This window comes from Cornus florida, unplaced genomic scaffold (assembly GCF_030987335.1).
Source record: "Cornus florida cultivar Cherokee Brave unplaced genomic scaffold, ASM3098733v1 CherokeeBrave_3.0.0_Hap2_Chr04, whole genome shotgun sequence".
Classification (NCBI taxonomy): Eukaryota; Viridiplantae; Streptophyta; class Magnoliopsida; order Cornales; family Cornaceae; genus Cornus; species Cornus florida.
In genome coordinates, this window is record NW_026775574.1 from 4,237,337 (window position 1) to 4,265,289 (window position 27,953).

A 27,953-nucleotide genomic window follows, 5' to 3' on the forward strand; every position below is an offset into this window, starting at 1 on the left:
AAACGAATGGATTGGAGTTAGTGGGTTTTGAGGCCTAAATGTCTTCTATTTAGCTTTACTTTTATTTGTCCAGGAAGAGTTTACTTGAAGGCTTTGAGGATTAAATGTTTTTAAATTTTGTTGAGTTTCAACCCTTCATGAAGAGATTAAAATTTTTGTTTCAGTTTTATTTAATTTAAGCTTCGTCAATTTTGAATAATGAATAAAGACAATGTCATGGGATTCCATTATTCAGTTGTATAATATTGTTCACACCTACACGCACAAATAATTGTAACAACAATACTGCTTCCCGTGAGAACTTTGGTTCTAAAACAACATGAAACACCTCTTAATCCCGGAACACCCCGCTTAAGGTCACAAAGTATTTCTCATCACGTCACCAAGTTCAATTTTATAGGACAAAAGTGCCCTTTTAAAACTTTTTTCTCTCCCCTTAGCTGGATGGCGTATATTTGTTGGTAAATCTATGCAAAAGTGCAAAAAACCCCTGAATTATCCACTTTGTTGCAAATCCCCCTGAAGTACCAAAGTGTGCAAATACCCCCTTGGGAGTCACCGGATCAATTTTTCCGGCGTGTGTAAAGTCACATGCCTGTTGAAATGATAAGAATGCCGAAACTACCCTTCTTTGTTGTCAAATGACCAAAAAACACTTGTTCCCTCAAAGTCGTACCGATAATGTAATGACCCGGTCTTTTTCCTCCTTTTCCATTTTTGGCGATTTTCTTTTTTTTTTTTGTCTTTTTCCTATTTTGTCTTTTCCTTATTTCGTCTTTTAGTCGTTTTTCGTTTTTCCTTGCATAACCTCACTTGTTGTGCTCCGATTTGATTCCGGTTTTGCATGCATTCATAATATTTGATTTCCATGATATTAGTATTTTTACTTTTCTTGAAAAGCATGCTAGTTTAGTACTTTTCTTATAAAAGGCATGAATGCATACTTTAGTGTAATTATTTTTAACTTTTGGGGTTTTAGTGTAATTATGTAAAATAATTATTTTTTATTTTAGGGACCTTTTTGAAATTTATTTTGAAAGATATTTTGAAAAATGACCATTTTGCAATTTTTGGAAAGTGTGACAAGTGTCACACTCTCATGGAGTCATTTGTTAACATTTAGGTGAAGAGACTTGGCACAATGACTTCTTGACATTTGGTGGGTGGAGATTCATTCATGTGTTGGCCCTAAATTAGTACACATGTAGCCTTTGATTTGTGACAAGTGTGGGTTTGGGATTTAGTCTTGGAAGAGGCATTGGATTAGTGACAAGTGTAGGCTTGGGATTTAGTCTTGGAAGAGGTATTAGATTAGTGACAAGTGTAGAATCAAGGTTTAGTCTTGTATTGTGTGTGTGAGAGAGGTAGTGCAAGAGCACATAGTGAGTGGAGGATTTTTAGCCCTTCCACTCACCATTTTACACTTAAATTCTTCATTTCATTATCCCTAACAAATCCACCATTGGAGGAAAGCTTAGTTCATAGCTTCTCCCTTCAATTTGGCTCACTTCCTTTCACCTTAGAGTAAAAACCTTGGGAGAGAAAAGATTCCTCTCACTCTCCTCTTCAATAACTCTAAACTTGTTTTACATTTAGGGCTTGGTTGCTTGGATTATAGAGATTCAATTCTCTATTGAGGTAGGGGTGGTTGTATGTTTATCCTCTTTGGGTTTTATATATATTGGAGCTTGATATATATTGATTACATGCTTTAAAATTCTTGTATTTGCATATAAGTAGCGATTTTGTATGCTTGACTTAGGATTTGTGAACTAAAGCATGTATATAATTATTAAATTGTATATGTAGATTATTGCTTAATGATTTGCCTATTACTTGTGATTTCATTGAGGATTTATGATGAATATCTTGAAATTACTTTTGTATTGTTAAGTAATATAGATTTCATTGAAAGACTTGTAAGTATCACTTGAAATTGCTTGTAGGTAAATTGCTATATTGCATGATTAGTAATTGTGGCCTACATTAATATTAAATCCATGTGGCATAATGTGTAGTATCATTAGCTTGCCACTTTAGACATGAAACCTTAGGGCATGGTTTGTGTGGTTTACCTTACTTGTGCTTGGTAGGTAGTTCATGCATTGAGATTGTATAAATGACATGAACTTGTTGATTTTTGGAAGTTTGTAAGGATATGAAATGTTTGATGGTTAAAGTTTGGCTCTAGTACGGAGAATAGGAATTCTCCTAAGTCATAGTACGCACTAGGTAGTACCTTGTGGGTCATAATTATCCAAAATAACTTGTATGGTCTCGTGGCCACATATCCTAGTCTTTCCATTACTTGATTTCACATTACTTTCCAAGTTGTAAATCATGAATTTCTTGTAACTTGTGATTTGGTAAATCTTGTTTTAATGTGGTTGGTGTACTTGTTTATGTGTACATGGATGTTACGTGTTTATCGTTCAACATTTGTATAGCTTGAGATGATCCCTCAGAGCACCATGGGAACATAAACGTTAGGTGGAATGCACCCTTGTGATGGTCTATGTTTGGTTCACAGTATACTTGAAACTATAGGGTATGCGCATGCACCACATCCTACGAGTAACTTGATTACTCACCCTAGTGGTTTGGGTTGTTTTTTAGGTAAAAAGACTATGTTCTTGGAGGCTCATCATCCTTAGAAGCTTTTGAGCTAAATGAAACATTTTTGTATATTGACATGCATGTGTTTAGCATGCCTTTCTTTTGATATCATATTTTGAATGCCATGGGTGTATGGTACTTTTGGAGCTTTAGTAGCTTTCTTGATATGTAATAACACTCAAACATTTACTCATGACATTATAAACATGTATGTAAAGAGGCCAAGGGCCAAACATGTATACTTTTCTTCATGATTTCAGGTCTCAGCACTTCATTTCGGTCGTCCAAAAGTCCATTTTGGTCGACCGAAATAGCTTGATCCCGAGCCTAGTCTCTGTGGAGTTCCAGCACTGATAATCCAACTTCAACGGGTCATAACTTCTTCATTTCTAATCCAAATGGGGTGATTCTTGAGCCTAAACTCAAGGATTTTGAGTCAGCTTTCCAATGGTACCAATCCCATTCTTAAATTCCAAACATAATGGGAGTTATGTATATTTTAGTGAAGTGGTGTCAGTTTTCACTTCAATCGGGACGGGGCATTTTGTGGGATTCTTAACCAATGTTCATGGAACCTCTTGGAATGTTTCAAAATGATTAGATTATTTTTTATTAACCTTGTTTGACTTGTTTAGAGTCAAGTTTCTCCTTTTAATAGTGAATTGACCTTTTTGCCCCTTGAATGGCAAATTTTGTCCTTTTTGACCTTTGTTTCCGTCTTTGTTCTGTTTAAGTTTCGTGACCTCATGGAGGGTCACATTTGTATTTTAGGAGTGACTCTTATCTCTTAAGACCTTGGTTTATCATTTGCTTCCGCATTTCGGATCCGTTATCGGATCAACTTTCGGTTCATCACTGACGCACCGGGTTGAAAAACTTGGGCTGTCACAAATAAGGTGAATTGGAGCCTCTGGAGTTGGTGATCATGAAAATTGAAGTAGTGAGAGAGAAGCAAAGCACGACGAGCTAGAACATAAGAAACAACTTATTGAATCGCCGGAGCTTTTGCATGGAGACGGTGGATTGGAAGTGAGGAGGCATCTGGATTTGGGGGTGATGCGAGGGAGCGTCGCTGCTGCCGTTTTGGAGCCACCGTGGGGACCGCATATCTTTTCCGCAGGCGTTATAGACAGAGAAAACAACGATTTGGAGGAAGAGAGAAAAAGTGAGAAGTCATGAGAGAGCGAAGTAACCTGGAAAAGTTCGGATTCTTATTCTGGAAAAATTGATTCTATGGTGGCGATGAGTTTGGATTGGGACTTTGGAGTCATGAGACATGGCAAGACTTCCATGAGACAGAGAAAGATATTTATATATATATCTCACTCTAAAATCTCTCTCTCCCTCTGTAACTATCCATTCTTCTTCGCTTTTTCTTTCCTTTTCCTGTACTTTTTTTATTGTTATTTGTTATCCCAATTTCGTTAATGTACAGCACAGTTCTCCCTTTTGATTTGTCCTATTATACAGAGCAATTTCCTTTTCTTGTGATTTTTTTATCTTCGTCTCCCTTTTGATTTGCTCTATTATACTGATCAGTTGGATTTGGTTGCAAATCAGGGCTCGATTTAGATGAATTAGGATGAAAAAAATTAATATTGTGAAATAGGGCTTGAATTGGGTTCATGGGATGGGAAATGTTATATCAGATCTTGTGCAGTTGTGCTTGGCCAAGGATCGACATATCTGAGATTACCCATCATCAATGGCTTTGTCGCCGACAACCATGGCAAAATAATGGAATAATACCCCATCTTAGCAAACCAAATATTAGAGCTTGCAATTGAGCATTTCTTCAAATCAGGGCTTGATTTAGATGAATTAGGATTGAAAAAATTGATATTGTAAAATAGGGCTTGAATTGATTTCATGGGATGGGAAATGTTATATCAGATCTTGTGCAGTTGTGCTTGGCCAAGGATCGACATATCTGAGATTACCCATCATTGATTGCTTTGTTGCCGACAAATATGGTGGCAAAATAATGGAATAATACCCCATCTTAGCAAACCAAAAATCAGAGCTTGCAATTGAGCATTTCTTCGAACATAATGTTGAAAGCTTTGATGCCTACAGATGAACTCTAATACCTGTTGTCGCCGACACCGGCACACTACCCTCCTCTATGACCTCGTCCTTGACGCTGCCCTTCACTCTGCCATTGTCGCCAACCTTCGACGCTGCCTTCTACTCCACCACCGTTGCCAACCTCCGATGCCGACCTCTGCTCCCCTACCGACCTCTATCAATCCACACTCTCAGACGAAGAGTGTGGATATATATATATATATATATATATATATATATATATATATATATATAATTTTCTTTATTACAGTAGTTGTGAGGACTTGATTTTTCTTTTTCTTTTTTAACGGTGTGACTTACTTCCCACTAAAACTTATATACCAAACATACGATCTCACGATCAAGAAACTCATTTGTGTCAAACACATAAAAATTATGAAGATAAATTATTTCTGGTTTGTATCTACGCCTCCATCTCTCTGTACGTTTCTGTCTTTAACATAATCAGTAAAATAAGAATTTAGGGCAACTTAACGTAGTAGGGTAAAATTGGTATTTTACATTTTTTTTTTCTTTTTTTATAATTTAATAAGTAAGGTTATTTCGGTCATTTCAAATCACACACGCCAGAAAAGTTGATCCGGTGAGTCCCAGGGGGTATTTGCACACTTTGGTACTTCAGGGGGGTATTTGCAACAAAGTGAATAGTTCAGCGGTTTTTTTTTGTACTTTTGCCATAAATTTACTTATATTAGAGAAGTATATTTATTTGAATTTTTAGTATGTACACATGCAAAAAAGACCACACACTATTGAACACTGAGAACAACAAGTTGCTTCTTAAGAAAATGCTCTAATATCATACTCTTGTTGCAAAATTGAAAGATAATATGATATTGTTCTTGCAAAATTAAAAGATACCGGTATTATTTTTATTTCAAAGAAACATATAAAGAAAACAAAATTTTAGTAATATATACTGTATTATTTTTCTTTCAAATGTTTTTATATTTCTTTCAAAGAAACATCTAAAGAAAACAAAATTTTAGTAATATATACTGGTATTAATTTTCTTTCAAAGGTTTCTAATTTTATTTTGATAATTATCTTTTATTGCTACAGCAGGTGGTAATGGTAAAATTAAATATGATTTAGGAAAAAAAAATGATAAAATTAAATATAGAAACTAAAAAATAGGGTGAGAGTGGTTTTATGTTAAAAGGAAATGATATAAGTCGATTTAAAAAAGACCGTTAGATTTAATCTAACTATATATATACATATATATATATGTATATATATATATATAAGTATCTTCTCACTTTCATTCTTGCCTGTTTGTATGGTAGCAGCACTCCTCACCTACTTCAATGGCCACCAATGGACCATTTTTCCAATCACATTTCTCTCTTTCCCAAAAACTCTTTGTTTTCTTCAATTAATCCTCTTTCATCCAAACTGATTTTGAGTATAAATTTTGGACTGGATTCTGTAAATTAAATTTTCTCTAAGTTATCCTAAATTGAATTTTTTGCAAATTGACATATGACATCTTGTGTTAAACCACGTCAACTAATTTAAAGAAAGTTTGAAAACTGCACCCTTTTAAAATAAGGAAAATTCATCATACTTTAATGATGTTAATGTCGTTCTCCCTCCTTCATTTTTTTTGGAAAAGAACGCCCTCTCTCTCCTCTTGCTTATTCCATGTAATGGATTTTGCAATTTAAATTTAAAAAAAGAGAGGAATTTTGCAATTTAGATTTTAGAAAAAGAGAGGAATTTTGCAATTTAGATTTTTTTTTTTTTTTTTTGTAAAAAGAGTGAAAAAAGAGAGGAATTCTGCAATTTAGATTACAGAAAAAGATACTGAACCAGAGCTTTTAGGCACCAAAAATCTCGTGGGAATGAGCGAGACGTTAACGTCGTTAAAGTATGGTGAATTTTTTTTATTTCAAAACGGTATAGTTTTTAAACTTTGATAATTTTTTCTTATTTCAAATAACACAAGTAGTAGATAGATTTTAAATATCACGTGTCAATAGGTAGAGAATTCAACTTAAAATAATTTAGAATAACTTAGGATAACTTAGAGAAGATTTAACTTAGAGGATCCAAATCCATTAATTTTGGAATTTACTATTGATTTATGCATCTCTCAACTTCTTTCATCAAAATCAACTCTGGTAAGTTTAATTTTCGACCAAATTTATCACTTTCTTTCTTTTTTTCCCTCAAACTTTTCTCTTTTTATTACTGCAAATCTATTTCTCTCTCAAACTTTTTTTAATTTTTTGCTCCAGATCTATTAGATGCGAAGTACCACCAACAAAAAAATTAAATTTTTTTTAAAAAATAAATGAGCTATCTAGCTTGGCTCAAGGCTTGTCAAACATAGTCGAGCCGAGCTCGAACTAAACTATTACCTGACTGAGCCGAGCTTGAGCACACCATTACTTGTCTCGGCTCGGCTTGTTTATAGCCTTAGCTAACGTTAGCCCGTTACACAAAGCATTGATTGAAAAATCTTTCATATTTTTGTTTTTTCGAAAGCGCGTGGGTTGGGAAGCTTGCTTTCCACTAACTCATTAGTGAATTCACAACATATTCAATATGAATTTCAACACTCCCCTCAAGTTGGAGCATGGATGTCCGAATCAATTTAGAAGGCATTTTGACGTCATTCTTTTTCTTGCGCCGGATTCACCACACGACTTCCATCCAATTCTACATCAAGCCCCTCCAGCTTCGAAAACCGTACACATGATTCGATTACGTTCTGAATAGAGACGGATCTGGACTAGCCCGGGCGACCACTCTCTGCTATTTTATTTACTGCTATCAATGAAGTGAGATTTATATAGCCACTGCCCTTGTCTAATATATTCTAGTATATTTTACAATCAATGCGACTTAGAGATCAAGAGTTTGAAACTGAAATCTTGTACACTGAACTTGGGTTACCTTTGAATACTTATAGCCTATTTAATCCCAAAAACTAATTTATGCATCCACTACTTCTGGAACTTGGATGCATTTGCTTAAAGGTGAACCCCAAGATTTTGTCAAGCCCCAATCCTTATTTCCCACATTGTGTGAGACATGTCACTAATTGCTTACTTCTTGAACCGGTTCAAGTTGGTTAGAAGTGAGGTCAAAAATTCAACTTTGACACTTGAACCGGTTCAGGAATTTTTGAACCGTTTCAAGTTGGTTAGACTTGAACATCTTTGAAATCCTCCAAAAGTTGAACTGGTTCAAGTTTTGATTAACAGGTCCAAATTACGCAGAATGGAAAATCTTTCCAAAAATTTAATTTTGAACCACCTAAGTGTCCTCATACACTTACTTACCTTCCTAAAGTGTTGCACCAACACGGAGTGTATCGAAGTATGAACACGATCCTTTCTTTAATTTCACTTCCGATCTTGAATCTTGACAAATCGAATAAAAAATTTACAACTTAATCTAATTTTGAACCACCCAAGTGTCTTCATACACTCACTTACCTTCCTAAAGTGTTGCACCATTACGGAGTGTATCGAAGTATGAACACAATCCTTCCTTTAATTTTGCTTCCGATCTTGAATCTTGACAAATCGAAAAAAAAATTTACAACTCGATCGCACTCGTTTTGGCAACGAATTTTACCAATTATAGATTAATATCTCAAAGTTATAAGTAATGCTTAAAGGTAAACACCAAAGCACCAATCCTCGTTTCTCACATTGTGTGAGGGACAGTCACTAATTGCTTACTTTATCCTTTATGTATCATCCAAGAAATGCATAGTAACACCTAGTTTTTAGTTCTCCTTAAGCCTTAAGCACCACCCATCTGCTACTTTATATATATAATTATATATAAAGTGGTTCGGTGTGTGAGGGACACGGAGAGATATGAAAGCATAAAAAAGAAAGAGCAAATGAACTTTTTCCCCTTTCTTTCGGCTATGAACGTGAAAGGCATGACAATGGCAGGGGTGGGTTGCGTGACTCATGTGATTTACTTACTTGTAAATTGTAATTATCAAACATCATGTATAGTTTGCAATCTTAGTATTAAGAAGCTTATTATTTTGTATTATGTTCTGTTTTCTTCGTGATGCATCACTACTACAATGACAACATTAAAAACACTATGATTTGGCTACGCAGGTACCGACCCTATCTTTGATGTTGACTTTAAACAACTCTATTCAATAGCGTTGAGCTAAAGCCCAACACAAACAACAACCACCACATGGCCATTCATGCGGACTTTAGAGTATACAGAGAAATGGACAATTAGACTCCTCGTCACCACATATAGGATCGAATTGGACATTAAATTCTGAAGATGCAATAAATTTTCTCTCTAAATTGACAGAGTTTCATTACACTTTAAAAATTTTCCTCCCTTTATCTGTTTCATTTTCCTCTATTTATATATTGTTTACAATGTTCTAGAAGATCCCTAACTAACTCCCTCCATAAAGCTTTTGTATCCATCGATTCATTCGTCTTTCAGGCCTTCAGATTCACTCTTCGGTATTGGGCTTGTCTCATGACAACTTGATTTGGCCCAAGCCATTTGCCTGCCCATTCTTCATCATGTGGGTTAGATTCGGCCCATGCCATCTTTGGTATCCTCAAATTCAATTCAATTCAATTCGATTAATACAAATCGATAAAAAATTGAATTGAATTTGATTTGTTGATTTACACATTGGATTGGATTGAATCAAATTAAGCTTTTTTATAAATCAGGTCGAATTGGTCTTACGGATCTTTTTCAAATAACTCAATATTACTCCCTCCGTACTAATTTAAGTGTTGCTTTTAAGGAGTATAAATTTTTAAGGGAATGTGTGGGACATGCATTGTCCCCTGAAAAGTTACTAATTTACCTCTTTAAATTTTGAGTATTTAAGTTTGAAATTTTAAATTCCAAGGACATATATATATAAATATGTGAAATATATTATTTGAAAAAGGAAAGTGGACAATTATTTTGGAAACAGTCCAAAAAAGAAATAGTAATGATTAGAAAATAACATATATAAATATATATATATATATATATATATATATATATATATAAGTATGGATATATGCACTTAAAAAAATACAGATAACGACGTTAAATGTTATTAGAGTATGGTAAATTTTTCTTAATTCAAAATGGTGCAGTTGTTAAATTTTGGTAAATTTTTCTTATCTAAAAAATGTGCAATTTTCAATTTTTTTTTTAAATTAGTTGACGTAGTTTAACACGAAAGTAGATAAATTTTAAATGTTACGAGTCAATCTTAGAATAACTTTGAGAATATTTAACTTACAGATCCAAGTCCTTTTTGAACTATGCGATAAATTTTTAACCCATAGTAAAACTTACAAGTTAGCAGGAGTTAAAAGTTAGTAAAAATTAAAATAATAAACATAAAATTTATATATGTAAATTTAAATGGATTGGATGAAATCGGTTAACAAATCGAATTATTTTTTAAACCCAATTCGTTAATCGTGATTTGAGAATTCCTTATTTATAAATCTGCTAAAAAAACCAATCCAATCATTACAAATCAGATTGATTTTACGATTCAAATGAACACCACTATTATTTATTGTTATCTGTTATCAGATAGTAAAGGAGGATTTTAATTATTTTCTCTTTTTGGTAGGCATTCATGTAATATTATAACTTTATAATAGAACAAGATTTTGTATTACAATCCTAAAAATTTATAAGAAAGTTAATTCTCAGTTTCAGATCCTCTTTTGACCTTCCAATTTGCAAATCAAGCAAATCCAGGTGGTAAATTTATTTTCTTGTTGGACCCTTTTATGATAAGTCATTTAATATCTTCCCAAATTTATATTTTACCTCTTTTATAGATATTAAATAACAACATACAAGAAGCATATATATATATATATATATATATATATATATATATACTTTTTGAAAACTGTAGGTTTAGAAAAGTATAATTTGAAGGAGTTGTAAAAAAATAATAATAATAATTTAATTTTTGAAGGTAAGTTTCCACTTGAATAATATCATATGAGTCATATATAAAAGTACTAAATACACATCACTAAACATTTAATTTGAGTGATTTTTCCTCCTCCTATTGCACTAAGACAAACAACTTTTTAACATTTGATCTTATTGCCATATTAAAATTTAAAAGTAATAAAAGCATCTACTACAAATATATACTATTTTTAAAAAATATTTATTTTTAAGTTTTTATCTTTTGCCCTCACAAAATGGGTACCATTTTCGGTGGAGATCCGATCCTTCGCGGCGCGCTGCTTTTCATACTCGGTTGGGCCCGCCATTTCACATTCGATTCGCGCTCGCGGGACTGAAAGCATGTCGTCCCGGGAGGGCCCACAAGTAATCGGGTCACGTGCCCAGTCATTCATGCTCTCTTGAAAGTTGGACTAACAGTGTGTGTGTGTAGATATATATATATATATATATATATATATATTTCCATATGTATTAGGTTTATATCTAATCCGTTAGTCGGCAGAAAATCACCCTCAGATTCCATCGTGATAGTTTCCAAACGAGTACCAAACTCACTTAGAATCATCATGGACCCACTATTGAACGAACCTGATTTTGATGCTACGTTACACCAAATGTACCAGATTATCTCTCTTCATAAAGTTTCACAACAGATTAACATAAATGGAAGATACACTCACTTACGTCTAGTTCACATCCATCTGGACTACAAATTCCCAAAAATAGCCTTGTCAATCAGAGTCACACAACATCAATGGCTAGATAGATACCGTAAATTGCTTCCAGTATAAGCGGTATTTTCGTCCATTGAGAAACCACCGAAAGGTTACTAATCTGATTAAGGAATAAAAAGTGTAATTAATCACCATAAAAGTCATAAAGAGAGAGAGAGTGAGAGAGAAGAGGACAAAAGATAAATTCCCATTCGTCTTCATCTTTGCTTCATTCACTCAGACATACCTTTTCCTCCACCCATGTGAGTTGTGCCTCCTTCTTTCTCAGTTTCTCTCTCTATAGCTATATGTGTATATACACATATTTATTATATTGTGTGTATATATATATAGCAAAAAGTTAATCGCTGTAGATTTTTTAACTTATATAAACCCTAAGAAAAGAACAGAATGACTACGAGACTTTAGGTAGAAAGAATCCCCTGTTCTCTCTCTAAATGCGTGTGGGGCTATATATGTATGTATGTATATAGATACATGTATGTAACTTTCTGTAGAACGAAGTAAATCTGGCGATGAAATCCCATCATTTGCGGTTCTTGCACTGAGATTTACCGCAGATGAAGATCTTCATCGCTCAGTTTGCTACCTTCATTGCTATATTCGCCTTTCTGAGCTCCATTCGGGCTCGCTCTCCTCCCTCCTCTGCAGAGCCCAGAGACACTCTCAAGTTCATCTTAGGTTCGTTACAATTATGCACACATTATATATGTATGATATGTTGAAATGTTTAGTACTATTTGTTCTGTTCTTGATGGATAATTCATTCATCAATTGGGTTAAAGCATCGATCTTTTACAGTTTTATGTCACTTATTTGTACTTTACAAGTTGCACGGATGATCTGAATGGTGTGAAATTTGATTCTTTTTTCAGAAATACAGAACTGTTTTAGATTTTGGTGATTCCAGATTTGGATTTGTTGTAGTAATTATGTGTTTACTTTGGTAATCATATTTTGCTCTTGATGGTTCATCAATTGTTATAATGTATTGTTCTTTTAGGCTTTTACGGATGTTACTCAATGGTGAAGTTTGATTCTTTTTTGCACATACGAAAGTGTTTAGCTTTGGGTACTGTAGGAACTGGATTGGTAGTTCTTGATTTAGATTTGTGTTGGAATTTGCAGGAGAAGTGAATTTGGGGCCTTGGAAAGATGGAATCTTGAGTGTATCTGCAGAAGCACCGGGACCTGCAACAGATGTGCCTACAGTCCCTCTTGTGTTGGCTGCTGAAAGGACAAAGAGGCCGGACATTCTTCGTGGCTTCAAGCGTTATCGAGGTGGATGGGACATTGCCAATAAACATTACTGGGCTGTAAGTTCCATTTTTCCCCTTCTTTCTCATTGTTGTGGTGATCTCATTGATCTTTTCAAGCTTGATAGTTGTAGAAGAGATTGATTCTTGATTTTGGGTCAACTGCACTTATCTGAGTTATGACATGGATGCAAGTTATGTACTCTATACTGCTAAATTAAGGTCGTCCTTGGATTGAATTAGAGGAATATCTGAGATTTCTGCATCAATAATTATGAGGATTTTAAATCAAGTGTAGGAGGAGATTCAGATGTTTTCAATATCCCACTTTTGTCTTTATGACGATCGATCTAAGGCAAGAGTTCATGATCCATGAATGAATAGTGGTGACAAATCTGAAATTTTTGTAATAAGAAACTTGGTTGGATGGCGAAACAAATTATCCAATAAATTAAGAGTCATTTATGTCCAATATATATCACTCCAGTGGAAAAGGATTTGTTGAGTTGAGTTGAGTTATGTGTAACTCTAGTGGAAAACTGTAAAGAGTAGCCTGAAAACAAGAAATATGTCCAGTGAAACCTTTCTTGATGTTCTCAATAGTATACGTATTGACTGGGTGAATAATCTGGAAGTTCTTGATCTCATCTCCTATTTTAAAATGGTTGAATGATATTGCATTACAGGCCAGTTGGTATCTTACTGTAATTATATAGAGAAAAAGAAATTTAAGTATTACGGGAAACATATAATTGTTTTTTGGTTGATAAAATGTTATGACATTGTCTATAGAATCTATATTTGCTAATTTAGTTTTGATTGTATATGTTACTATGAAAAAAATATAGTGTATATTAAGTAACACAAGGAGGGTGTTTCTGCTTAAGCATGTTTACCTGGTGACCAAGTCATGTGTTGTTCTATATTGGACAAGAAAGAAAAAAAATTCTGCATATATTTTATCATTATTTTGACCATTTTATCTGCAGTCTGTTGGATTCACAGGTGCTGCCGGTTTTATCCTTGCTGCACTATGGTTTGTTTCTTTTGGCTTGGCTCTTCTGGTACATCACTGCTGTGGATGGAGAATAAGTGGCCAAGGCAAACGGTCGTACTGCTCACAAAGAATATGTCTGATAATGCTTATTGTCTTCACATGTGCTGCAGCGTAATAATCTGAACTCCGAATCTGTAACCTCTGTTATTAACTTTGCTGCTAGATTTATGTCTTCCTTGGTGCTTTACTTAATTTTTCGTATTGAGCAACATCGTTCTTATTTGTTGCATTCATCTAATTGCAACTTGTATTGACAATAATGTTTCTGAAGCCTGAAGTTGTTTGGATTATGTAACTTTAAAATCATTGGTTGAGAAATGCAATCCTCATAAACCAGAAGAAAGACAATAACTCACTGTATGAAACTAAACCAGTTTAATTGGTTCTCTCGTCTTATCTTCGGTTGGTGTAGCCTCAACATTCTCATGAATGGTTGATTTCAAACTTTATTCTTACTTGTCTTGCTGCACATAGATTGGCATATGTAATGTCTTTTGTGCTGCAAATTGGTTCAGATTGAATCTTAACAGATAATTCTAGTTCAGATTCTTGGTTGGGACTTTTGCTGATTTCTATTCATATTCTAATCCACTTTACATTTGGTCAAACCTTTCTTGAAATTTCTGTTTGATTTGGCTGATTGAGATTCACCAAGACAACAGTTTTCAGGTTGTTTGTCTGAAATTTTGAATTCTGAGGATTTAGGTACTTGAAATCTATCATTTGGGATTAATTTGGAGTGTGTGTAACTAATTGTCATTTATTTATCAGTTGAAGGAGTAAAAATTTTACCTTTTTGATTCCTGTGCTTTTCTTCCTGCATGTTCCCCTATCCTTGGAGAATGTAATAATTTTCTTTCTTTCATTTTTTACTCCATCTTGCCTTTAATCTCTTGCTAACACCTTTAGTTCTTCTTCTCACCCAGGATAGGATGTATTCTTCTTTCCGTTGGACAAGACAAATTTCATGATGAATCACTGCATACTCTAAATTATGTTGTGAACCAGTCAGACTACACTGTGCAGACACTCAGAAATGTCACAGAGTATCTGTCAGTTGCAAAGACTATTAATGTCGCCCAGGTTTTCCTTCCTTCAGATGTCAAAGATGACATTGACAAGTTGATTATAGACTTAGATACTGCAGCAAATACACTGACTGATAAAACAAATGAAAATTCTGGCAAAATACGAAGAGTTTTCAATGCAGTGTATGGTCTAATAACCTTGGCAATATTATGAATTTAGCTTTTTCTTTTGACTCAACAATGGTTTGATAAACAAGTTCTTTGTTGCAGGCGATCAGCATTGATCACTGTTGCAGCAGTGATGCTTCTCCTATCTCTTCTTGGTCTTGGTATGTATCTCTGGAAAATCCCATCAACCTTTTGTTGTATTTTAACTTTGTCTGCCCACTTGATTCTTATTGTCTTTTTGCGGCTTACTGATATCTTTTCCTGTATTATATTGCAGTCCTGTCTATCCTTGGTCACCAACATGCAATTCACATGTGAGTCATCTATGTGTTTAGTTGATGCATTCCACTTCCAACACCAAAACAATTATTTAAGTGCAGGATTCTTTCAGTATTGCCTGACCTGATTATCACATTGATGCAGATTCATCTTTAGTGGATGGTTTCTAGTGGCAATTACGTTTATTCTTTGTGGAGTTTTTGTAATCCTTAACAGGTAAGATATTGTATTTTAGATGACTTCCATTTTTCCTTGCTTTACCTTCGAGAAATGCATTTGCTGCTTTTCTTCTTTTACCTTCTCTTCTTCTTGAGAAAGCAGCTTTGTTGACTGTCATTTTTGCTGTCATAATAGGAAAGCCAAACTCCTCGTGAAAGAAATATTACATCTGCTTGGGTTGTCTAATTTGATTTGGCCTTTTAGTGGTTCAGAGAACAAATCACATGCTGACATGCTTAATAGAACAAGCTAAAAAATGTGTACTTACTTGATAAATTTGTTGTTCTTCAGTGCAATTTCAGACACCTGTATGGCCATGGGAGAATGGGTAGATAATCCCCATGCAGAGACTGCTCTTACCAACATCCTTCCATGTGTTGACCAGAGAACCACAAACCAGACTCTGTTTCAGAGTAAAGAAGTCATCAATGATATTGTAAATATTGTTGATCAATATATAGACAACGTCGCCAATTCCAATCCGCCGCCTCAGATCATTCCTAGTTATTACAACCAGTCAGGACCTACAATGCCGCGACTCTGTCACCCATATGACAATCAACTGCAAGACTATCCATGTCCATCTCAAGAGGTTTCTACGGCAAATGCTTCTTTGGTACGTGCTCCACATGGCAATTATTGTCTATTGCCAGGCTTATTTTTAAAATCATATCATGTCATAGAAAATATCTTAATTCCACCAAGACCCAAAAATATTATGCTTCATTAATATTTAAGAAATCAAAAGGTTTGAAATTGTTTAATCCAGTAAGATAAAGCATCAGAGCTCATGTTAAGGACGGACCAAAACTCGAACTTCATGAATGTTAAAGAAAACAATGGTTCAAACAGAATACTAATCTGACAAAGCTTGAAGCATCTGGGTTTGGACGTTAAAAAGTCATCCGATAATGTCCATTGAACCAGTAGATGTTACCTTTTACTATATGCTGGGTTGCAGTCCATGGCATGCAGCATGCTTTTTTAATAATTCTACTCTCTACTTTTGCATTGCGTCATCTTGGTTCCAATGGTTTTATTTTAATATTCAAAACTGATACTCAATTCTTAACTTGGTTATATTTGAAAGTTCATTTCAAATTTCGTCCATCTCTTTTTTTCAAATTTTCCCTCAAAAACTGTGGGAAGTTTTCCAGGGATGGATGGGAGAACAGATCAATCATGAATTCTAATGACTGAGAGATGGCTGTAAATGGAGACAAAAAGTTCATAATTTTTAATATCTCAAAAAAATTCTCTTGTTCATATGCAATATAAAATAGGGACTTAAAATGTTGGAGCATGTTGAACCATTTATATGGTGTGATTAGCTAGCGTGGCACGTGCGAATTCAATTAAAATTTAGTTTGTCAAAGAGAAAAATACTAATTGTTCTTTGTAAAATTTGTTTAGGTGGAATGTAATTAAACTCCTTAAAATGTGGTTTTTCAGGTTTGGCAGAGTTACATTTGTACCGAGTCGGCACCTGGATTTTGCGGCAGTGTTGGGAGGTTGACTTCAGACATGTACGGTCAGTTGGTGGCAGCAGTTAACATAAGCTTTGCTCTTGAGCACTACACCCCACCATTACTAAGTTTCCAGGATTGCAATTTCGTTCGTGACACATTCCGAAATATCACTTCAGGTCACTGTCCTCCCCTGCAGCATTATCTGCAGATGGTAAATGCAGGATTGGGCCTCATTTCAGTAGGAGTTATGCTGTGTCTTGCCCTTTGGTTATTCTACGCAAACCGCCCCCAAAGGGAGGAAGTGTTTGTGAAGCTATCTTCAAGAATAAAAGGCAGTTGCAGTAGCAAGAACAGTAGCAACAATGGTGTACCGTCAAGAAGCACTCCTCCAAAGGGCGCAGTCTAGAACGGTTACCGAAATATATATGTAGAAGTAGGGAAAAAAAAAGGAAAATTAGATGTTACAGGCTCTGTTTTATCCCCTTGTTAGCAGAAGAAATCAAGGTGGGGCGAAGCACCATTTTGAGTTGCAGGCTGATGCTAGCCATTTCCTAGTATGTCTTGTTATCTCTGTACAGTAGCATGAAGATCAGTTGTTTTGCTGATCATTTTACTATAATATATCGGTTCGTGGTGTTCCAAGTGAATACATTGAGAACTGCGCACTAACGGGAAAGCAATAGCTATGTAGCGACTGGAATTTCTTGGCTTGCTGCCATTATCGAATTAGTAGACAATAGACATGAGAGATCCTGCATTATGAAATGGCTCAACTTACTCTGTTGCACGAAGCCATTATCTAATATTTAATTCTTATGAATTACGTGGCACATTCTAAGCCGTTTATATGAGGCATAAATTTAACGTATGATATGTAGAGAAGGATCGACTTAGATCCCAGCCGACACAAGAGAGACCATCATCTCCCCTGCTTTTATATGTTCGATCCCACTCTTCAAAGCTACAAGTTTCATATCAGAATATTGACTAGAACACAAATACTCACTGTCAAGGCTCAACTACAATAAAACTTGAAACTCCCGCTGAAATCAATCAAGTTAAGAAGAAAAGGAAGCCCACAACAACGCGAAAGACCATTTTTCAGTATCAATTCTTGGCCCTATTTTCTCAGGACTTCGGTTCAACAACCCTGCCTTAAGTCCAGTCGGTATGAAATTTTCCCGGTCGTGAGTTCACGATTTGCTGAGGTGCATCCCCAGACTCGTCAAAAAAAAAAAAAAACAGTAAAACTTGACGAAAGGGTACATAGAGTAGGACCAATCAAGTCCAATGTCCATTTCAGTTTTATACAGGGCACAACACACTGGAGCATTTGCACGAGTCTTCCTTACCAAGGAGACCGCGAACACGAAGACAAAAACTGAGGCTTCACTAATTCACATAAAAAAATTTGTAGTAAAAAGAAACAGAATTCACAAGGAACTTGAATTACCCTACATTTGTTCACAGGCCTGAATTACATCTGATATACATCACAATAAATAGCATCACAGGTCAGGAAGCAACAAGCATTTGCAACCCTATTTTCCCAACTGAACGAGTAGCAACTTTATACAAACAGACCTTCCAGGAAGTCTTAACAATATTAACATTGTCCAAGTAGCATCATACACTCACATGTCCATGTCATCAAATATTTCTCCATCTTCCTCATTACATAACCCATCGGTAAGAAAACCATCGGCCACCAAATTGCTGCCACAAAAGCGACTGGTCAATTCAAAGAAATCATAGCAGTGTGTGGGTGAAACCATGAATATTCAAAATATAGTAACCATCACATTGAAAGAAGGTTTAAAAGGTCACCTTATGCAGCAGAAACGAAAGCTCACTACACGCTTCTGCTTTCTATTATAAAAAAAGAAATTGAACGACCATCTGAAAAATGCAGAAATTCCGGTCATTACTACAGCTACATTACTAACAATCTTTATGATAAAAGTATAGAACTTACATGGCTCCTCTCTCAAGGAATGGGTCTGCATCAGACTCCGGATTGTAACTGTAAATTTCACATTCTGCTAGTTTGACAACCTGCATTGATACATTTCGGTAAATTGCCACTTGGTACAACTTGCATTCATTTTTTTCTTCTATTTTCTTTTCCTTTTTTCCCCCATTCAAGAAAAAGTAAAGTTCACCTCATCTAGAGCCTTGTACAATATTTCCAGCAGAGGACCACCCTCATTGGCTTCAACCCATTCCTGAAACCGCCAAAATATAAAGAAACCTAAACAAAGGACTCAAAAAGTACTCAGCAATTTAAAGATGACGCAAGTCCATAAAAGCTCAAATGATAGAACGTCAGGACCTGCACTGCATCAATAATTTAATTATATAAAGTAAAAAATGGAGAGAACTACCATACAATGAGACGGTATTTTAAAATGTAATTACAAGAATTTCAAAAGATCATATGTACAATTTCTTTTCAAAAAAAAATTTTGTCAAGGATATATGCATAAAATGCACCCTCTGTGGAAGGTGACATGAAAAAGAGGCCCAAACAAAAGGAAAAGCACAAGGCTATTTTATTAGCATTGCCAGCATCACTTGAAAGATAAAAAAAAAAAAATCAATGAATCTATAGTTGGATTAAATCATATGTTGCAGTTGCCTTGTATAATTAATGTTGTTGAAACACGAATGCTGAGACGGGTGCTTGGAGTATCTACAAAAGATAAGTTATCATCGTCGTGTGAGGGAGAGATTAAGAGTGGCGCCTACTAGTGTGAAAATAAGAGAAAATATACTTAATTGGTTTAGTAGTCTTTTTTTTTTTTTTTTTTTTTCAGCTGAGTAAGTATTAAAAAGGCGATCAAAAGGGGAGCACGTCCCTCAAAAGCTACACAAGGCCAAATAGGGCCTCTAAACTCTCTCTGGGTCAGAAAAATTAACTATCTCCTCCATGGATTTACAATTTCTACCTAAAACCCAACAAGAAGGAGTGCTAATAATGGAGAACTTCAAAATACCAATAGGAGGTGGTATAGTCATATTTATCGTACATTGGTGAGAAAAAGAAGATTAGTTTGTATAGAAGGTAAGAGAGAGAGGTTGACCATAAAAATAAGTTTAAAAAAATAAAAATAATAGGAAAAATTGGCTTGTGATAGAAAAGAATGAATCCACATGGCTGACCCCATTCATGTTGGATAAAGGCAATGATGATTATGACGATGCGCACCACATAAAAGTATAGATGTGGCAATACCTTTGATGCTTCAAACATGTAGGTATCAAAAATCTGCTTAAAGCAGTCCCAACTTTCCTCTGTGAAAAACTGGTGAGCATTCACTGCACTGGTAAACAGCAAAAATATTGGCAATATTGTAAACCACGGGAAATATCCATAAGATACATCAGTAGCACGAAAGGTAATAGTTATACAAGTTGAAAAACACATCAACTGTAAATCTGGTTCTGGGAAATGGAGAGACTTGAACTCTCAGCTCCTACAAGAGCAACAGTTATCTGAACTGTCTGTCAAACCTTTTGACAACACTCCCAATGCTATAAGAAAGGATTATATAGCGGGTTGCCATGTCGCCCAGAAAGCTGACAATGACATTACCCATAACCCTCCTTTCAGCTCCATGTTGTCCAAATTTTTTTTATAGATCAGAAGATACAAAGTTACCTGAAGTCATAATCAGGATAGATGTGGTACAGTGTAAGAATCAGGTAAATCAACGTCTTTCGGCTGAAATATACATGAAGGAAAAAATGCGTTAATAAAACACACAAGAAAATCTATGCTTCATCGACGAATCTAGATTACATTACCACCTGGATCTACTAGATAGATATTCAGCTGGTGAGGAAGAGTCAGTATCTGAAGATTTTCCAAGATAATCAAGAATCTGGATTGAAAAATATATGTAACCACCCAAGATTAAGTAATAGAAGAAGGGGAAAACAATATATAAAAGAGAGAGATATGAAAGAAGCCCAGACAGAAACTAACAAAATGAATATACTGGTGGCAGAAAACAAAACTTCCCAAAACAATTCACAACAACAAAAGAGCATCAGCCCGAATGGTAGAAAACATTAACACAGAAAAAAGAATGGATTAATTAATAATAAAGATGTAAAGGAAGAGAAATGCATATGATAAAAGATGCCAGACATGAGTAACGATTTTTCAAGATGGCAAAGCTCATAACTAAAAAAAATTCTAAGAATGCAATTTCACAGGTTAAACAAAATATATAAAGAAAATTAAGAACAGCAAAGGGAGGCATGCATAAACAAATTTATCTCCTCTCTTGCAAAGAAATCAGAATGAGTATAAGAGGACAGGACTCAAAAGTAGTTATAAACCTTGAAGACAGGAAACTTACTAGCAAGTATTATTGAAGCAGTTCACAAATTCATATAAAAATAATAATAAAATTACGGGCCAACCGAATCTGTGTTGCAAAATTCCTGAAATAATGTGAACGAATATGCTTCACCATTTTTTATCTGCTTTTCCGCAATTTATGCAACAAACAGTTCAAGCATTGTATAATGAACACATTACCATTCAAATCAGGAGGAAAATACTGTAAGAATGTTGATCGCAAGAATTTCAAAAGATGAAATGAATATTTTTATTGTCAGTAATTAACATTCTTACAGTATCAACTTCAGATTTTGGATCCTTTAGTAGAAACCCATAGACACAAGATTAAGAAATCAACAAAGGCCGCTTAAAACACCTAACCGTGTATGACAATTTAAGTTCAAGTATGTTGTCCAAGTTGAAGTTAGGTTGTTAGACTTGGGCCTGCACCATAACCTAGATTTTGGAATTCCAAAAGAAAAAAATGCCACAGCGAATTTGGAAATTGGGCTTTTTCTTTTGGGTGAAGTGCACAAAACACCCCTTCGATATAGATTTTGTGCACAATGAACACGTACTTTTTAAACTGTGAGGTGTCAGACCTTAATTTTACAAAAAGGTAGCAAACACCCCCTCAAACCACTTTTATGTGATGGTGGGGCTTGGGCCTGGCACACAAGAGGCCAGTGTTCGAGTCCTCTACCAAGCCTTCTAGTTTCGTCGACTAACCTGGTGCTGTAGCTGTGGGGCAGGCTGCAGTATCCCCAGTTTGGTGCCCTGGGGGTGGGTCCGAAGGGCCCTGCCTCAGGGAGTTATGGGTTATCACAAAAAAAAAAAAATGTATTATTTTGTTTTTGCCCTTTTAACATGCTGAAAATTTCCATCTTGCCATTGTTATATTAATTACCAAATTTTAACCCCTCTCAAAAAAAAAAATCACTCTACGGTTCTCTTCCACACAGAAGCTTGCAAGCTTGCTCCTTCTCTCTCCAATTTTTAACCCCTCTCTCTCTCACACACATACACACTCACTCTCACAGTAAGCACTCAATCCTCTCTCTCTCTCTCTCTCACAATTGTGATCTCTTATAGATGCACATACGAATATACTGTAAATTATATTGCAGCCTAACATCTAAGCGTATAATCATAAATCCTTTTTTTCAGTAAATTACAATCATAAATCCTTGCTAGATTTTCCAAGCGACTTGCACAAGCCATAACTCGGCATGTTTTCCCGACTTCAGCGAAGCCTTGTTATATAATGCAGAGGAAGCCTCACGATATCTGTTCTGTTGCTCTTACTTCCATGAAGCTTCGTTTTGATAACTTTTGCTTCAAATGCTGATATAAGGAAAAGAAAATTGTTATGAATCCAGTCTGGTTGGATATCAAAAGGTTAATTAACACAATGAATCAGTAACTGATGCAAGAAGTCAATGAAAGGGAGTTAATAAAAGAAAGCATCTCTGGACCATCAGATATGCTAAGGGCCTGTTCACTAACACGAATAATTCCTAATTTCTGCTGTCAATTCCTAAAATTGAGAATCAAAAGTAAAAATCATGTTTAATAAAATACTTTCACTTTTTTATTTTAAGAAAGTACTTTCTAATTTTGTGAAGAGAAGAGAAAGTGAGAAATCCTCACTTTCTCTATTTTCTACACTGTTTATAGAAATCACTTTCTCTACTGTAGCACTATTTATAAAATAAATAAAAAATTATAAAAAAAAAATATTCTAACAGGTCTTCTGTATCACCCATCTCCTCCACCCACCTCCTCCCCGCCATGGTCATTGCCACTGCCACCTCCTCCCACCATAGCCACTGCCACAACCATGTCTCTTCTCTCTCATACACATCAAAAGCCATCAACATATACCCAAATCAACTTTGACCAGTCACAGAAAAGAAAAGAAAAAAAAAACCGAAAGCGCAAACCGTCGCTGTCGACAACCACCGCCACCATCGCCATTGCTGACAACCACCGCCATCATTGCCACATCCGAAATCTTCTTTGGTTTATGTTAAAACACCTCTCTCCTCTATCTCTCTCTTTCTCTCTCTACAAACACTCCCGATAAAAAGAAATAAGTTAAAGGAATTGATTAAGAGAGAGTAAGTCACAAATGACCAGAATCTTGAACTTGCAAGCTCCCCAGTTCTATATGCACTGACCAGATGACAAAGTTTCGGTCGAAATAACATGCTTCCCCTGTTCCTCTTACTAGAGCTTCAGCCTCTTGATAACAATTCTGGCTTCTAAATCAGGAATCACTTTCTCTATCTTGTAAGACCAATCTGCACTACTGGCTTCTTTGGTCGAAGGGGATCTGGGTCTTGCGATGCCCTTTGATTTCAGGAGCTTCCCACGAAATTAGATCTGGAATTTTGTTATCTTCATCTCAATCCCTTCGTGGCGGTCCATTCCCGGTGTCAATTGTAGCAGTGACGATATATATATACACATATATATATATAGTATATAACAGTAACTGTGAATTTAGAAAACAAAATAAAAATTATAATTATTGAACTTGCTTTCTAATTTCTTGCTTTGAAAATATTGAAAGCATGACAAATTAGTAAACATAATTCTACTTTATATTTCAGATTCAGAAATGAAAATCATGATTTTACTTTTGGAGAAAGTGAAAGCCCTAAATGTGTTGGGCTTCTTGGTTACCCTTTTGTTGGTCCTTTCCACCCTCTTGCAAATCGTAATTGAGATAGTTTGATGCTTTTTGAGCTCCATAACTTGGCATGCTATCCTGACTTCACAACCGTCACAACCGTCTTTACAGGGACAAGATATTGACTATTGAGTGAGCCGGGCATACCACGTCATTGGTATGCCCACCCTAGCAGAATACACCATTCAAATTAGTTAAGGAAAGTTTTTTATTTGAGTGGGATTCATTTCATTGAATGATGTAGTCTGATTTGGTTGGCATGCCATGTCAATATCTACTCCTTTACAGGTGTGGAACAATACCCTACATTGGCACCTTCACTTGTTCTAAATCTATATTCTATAGTGCAGCTATACACCCCTAGCCATGCAAGAAAATATACCCAAAGAAATAAAAAGAACAACAAAACAAACTTAACAACCAATGCAGCCATACCAATCGAATTAAAAATTACATCTCAAACCTATCTTGATTGTAGAAAGAAAAGACCCTAAATCTTCAAGAAGTCTAGCTTGCCCATTCTTTTGGGTAGGAATGATAGAGATCTGAATTCTGGAAATTTTGATGTGGAAAGGTTGAATACCAGATAGAAAGTGAAGGTTTCTATTATTCCTTCAACCAAAAAGAATTGAGCAAACTAATTGGGGTTGAGTCGCTTAGCAAAGAATAAGAGATCACAATGTATTCTGTATGTATGGGGTTCTTACCACCGGTAGGCCGCCCAATAAGGGCCAGACACGTGGACCCTTTAGCGACTGTGTGATGGAAATGAACCATAGCATATAAGCTGCTACCATTGATAAGACCAATAAACGCGTGAGAGAGAAGTGAAGAATTCAAACGACTCAAACCCATTTGGAAAATGTAGCCGAAAATCTGTGGTGTGAGGTTTCAAAGAACTTTTCTTCACACACAAACATGTGAGAGAGACCTGAAGTAGAGAGAGAGAAGAAGGCATTGAGACATGTCCCAAATAGTCATTTTACAATACCTTACTCTTTAATATTATCTTATTATACTGATATAATGGCAAGTTAGTCTTTTTGATCGGAAAAGTGAGAGTAGGTCCTTATTTGAACACTTTTAAAACTTGGGGGTGTTTTATACTACACGGGGGTATACACACTGTATTGGTATCAAACTGGTGTTTTGTGCACTTTACCCTTTTCTGTTTCAAAATATTTATTAATAGTTTGTATGAGCTTCAAATAAAATATTGGAACATTAGTTTAGTTTTAAAGTTTGGTTAAAATAGTTAAAGAAATGAGTTCTTCTCATCCCTTTTTCCTTTTTTTTTGTTACTCTTTGCTTTTGAACTGGAGCTCAACTTCCCTCAGAAGAGAAAATTTTCTTATTTTTGCTTTCCATTTCATCAAATTGAAAGAACATGTAGATATCCTTAATAAAGATGCCAATCATGAATTAAGATTGTTCAACATGACAAAGCAAGTAATTAACCAAATTAAAACTTCAAAGTTGCATTTTGGAAGGATTGAAAATAAGGGGGGAAAGGGAAAGAAAACTTCAGCAGAGGGGACACTGACATAAATAAACAAATTAATTTGTCCCCTGGCGGGGAATAGAATAAGAGAACGGGGATATAAATCAAACATGTAATAAATTTCATGCATTTGAACTACCTCATGTTCCAAACTGAGAGACAGTTTCTTATCTGTTCCCGTATGTTTGCCTAGAAAAGAGAAACAAAATAAAACAAAACTCCATGTTCTTAAAATCCTGACATGGTAAAAAAAATGAAGAAAAAAGTTTGAAGACAACTTTACCAAGTAGCAGCAAATTTCACTTACAAGAGTACGCTTCAAGGCATCCTTTGATGGTACGCTCTCCAAGATTCACATGACTTAAGAAGTCATTTATACTGGAAACATAATAAATCCCAACTTGATATCAGAGGCAAATTTGAAGAAACAAAAAAGTAGAAAATAACTTACAAAATCAGATTAAGATATGTACTGAAAGAGGAAGATTAATCATGTTTGTCCTAAAATGAATAGTTTGACAATTACCGATCAAGAGGTGTGTATTCCAAGTACTTCATGATGGTATCACAATAAAATAGGCTTCAATTCGGTTGATGCCTATGCACAATAGATCTTTATGAGATCCTGCATTGAACACACAAACACCCTAATAATTTTACATCACCCACTTCCCAGTTGTAGAAGTCAAATCGAACATTAAAACGAATTGGTTAGGCCTATGGAGTGACCTTCAGTTTTGACTCAAAATTCCAATCGTTTCAATATCATGACGTTGTTCTTGTTCCTAATGCTTTCTACAACTCAAATCAAACTATATTACCAAGGTAAGGATATAGCCGTGACGGTCAGATAATTCTCTAATTCAAGTTAATATGGTGATTTAGTACTGTAGGGAAATGTTATTGCCACTTTAATTCAGAAAGTAAATGTTATAAGCACTTATTACAACAGAAAATAAACTCCAACCCAGTCGAATAGTGTACCTTCACTAACTCTAGAAGGAAAGGAAAAAAAGGAGCTTTAGCAATAATGTTAACCTACGGAAGACAAAAAAACACAGTTCCCTGAAAAGAACAGCTCACCTGCAAACTTATATATATGTTAACATTTCACACACACTTTTACTATGGAGGTACTTGTCAATTAGCAGTAATGTACCCAGATATGATAAACTTGCCATCATAAACTTAATTAGAAAATAATTGGTTCTCATGACTAAAATTGAAAAATGAAGTGAGTTATACCAATTTTTTCAAACTAGTCAACCATTCGATACAGGTGCCAGAATTCAAGTCCCTAAAGCAACATGTCTCTCAATTCCAGAAATCCATAGGAAATGTAAGTAGTTTATAGCACGAAGCCCAATAAATTTATTAGAGACAACCGACATAAACACAGGAAATATATATATATATATATATATTTTATCCAAAATTATTTCATGCAATTTTTGAAATCTTAAAACTACAAATCCGGTGTTCATAGCTCTATAGTGATTTCTTCTATGTCAAACAAACTAGTACAAAAACAGAACATTCATATATATATATAAGTGTGTGAATCGAGAATTTTTGAATTCGAAAGCAACTTACTATAGAAGCGGGTTTCTAAGAACTCGGAGACAGACTAAATTGGTAAATTTGCTATGCAATACCTTCCACGCGGAACCAAACGATCTTCGTTGAATTTATTGGAGCGCAAAACAAACAGAAGCAAAACGCCCTAATCAGCGAGGAACTAACTTTCTCTCTCCTGTTTGTGGTTGTGGTTGTGGTTGTGGTTGTGGTTGGCAAATGGTTTTGGTGTGCCAACACAACAGATGACAGATCTGGTTATGTTACTGTAATTGGACTCTAGTATCGGACGGTTCTGATGCTTATCTTATCTGATATGATGATCACAAATGGAAGGCCCGGATTGGGCCCTTCGCTTGAATTTTGAGAAAATTTTCAGTAATTCCGGATCTGTGGTGGACGGACTTGATGGACGATTCCAATACGATTCCGAATATTACAGAAGTTTGGTACATGTTTTGTTTTTGCGAATTTATTTTAGTTTGAAACTAAATTAGCATCTTGTCCTATAATATTTTGAATAGTACGTAGTAATTAAAAAATGTATGACAACGTTTTATGAAAAAAAATTTAACAAATATATATTTGAAAAAAAAAATTTACAAGTTTAAAAAATATAATAATTAATTTAAATTGAAATTTTTTAGTAAATAAAATAAAATAAAATTATTATTCATTGTAAAATTAGTCATTGTTACAATGCTCAAATATGTAAAAACACTAAATTGATATTTCAATTTTTAGTCACGAAATGTTTAAATATTTTGTAAAATAAAATATTTTTTACTAAATATATTTTTTTTACTATTTACTATTATAAAATATATACTCCTTATAACGTGGATATTTATATTGAGACGGAGATAACATATATTAAAAATAAAATGCTTATCAAAATATCACTATTATAAAAATAAAAATAAAGAAATTCAATGTCAATTGTACAATCATGGAGC

General features: G+C 34.9%; 2 protein-coding genes across 4 annotated transcripts; one reads left to right on the forward strand and one right to left on the reverse strand.

The window, feature by feature from the left end:
* The first annotated feature begins 11,587 nt into the window (after window positions 1-11,587).
* On the forward strand, window positions 11,588-17,522 carry LOC132302548 (uncharacterized). Its single transcript, XM_059799439.1, has 9 exons — window positions 11,588-12,080; window positions 12,528-12,715; window positions 13,645-13,823; window positions 14,639-14,923; window positions 15,011-15,069; window positions 15,186-15,222; window positions 15,332-15,403; window positions 15,698-16,022; window positions 16,859-17,522. The coding sequence occupies exons 1-9, from the start codon at window positions 11,960-11,962 to the stop codon at window positions 17,279-17,281; spliced, it is 1,689 nt and encodes a 562-aa protein (XP_059655422.1). The 5' UTR covers window positions 11,588-11,959; the 3' UTR covers window positions 17,282-17,522.
* Window positions 17,523-18,263: 741 nt separating this feature from the next.
* Window positions 18,264-27,232, reverse strand: LOC132302549 (uncharacterized). 3 transcript variants are annotated; one of them, XM_059799441.1, is made up of 11 exons: window positions 27,078-27,232; window positions 25,949-26,047; window positions 25,730-25,800; window positions 25,562-25,611; window positions 20,686-20,759; window positions 20,537-20,599; window positions 20,111-20,198; window positions 19,038-19,100; window positions 18,851-18,930; window positions 18,703-18,774; window positions 18,264-18,591 (listed from the first exon to the last, which is right to left on the reverse strand). In XM_059799441.1, exons 2-11 carry the CDS (start codon window positions 25,978-25,980, stop codon window positions 18,510-18,512), a joined length of 675 nt encoding a protein of 224 aa, XP_059655424.1. In that variant the 5' UTR covers window positions 25,981-26,047; window positions 27,078-27,232; the 3' UTR covers window positions 18,264-18,509. The 3 variants fall into 3 exon arrangements, with proteins under 3 accessions (XP_059655424.1, XP_059655423.1, XP_059655425.1); XM_059799440.1 differs by having other exon boundaries at window positions 27,016-27,225; XM_059799442.1 differs by having other exon boundaries at window positions 25,949-26,069; window positions 27,016-27,225.
* Between the last annotated feature and the right edge of the window lie 721 nt (window positions 27,233-27,953).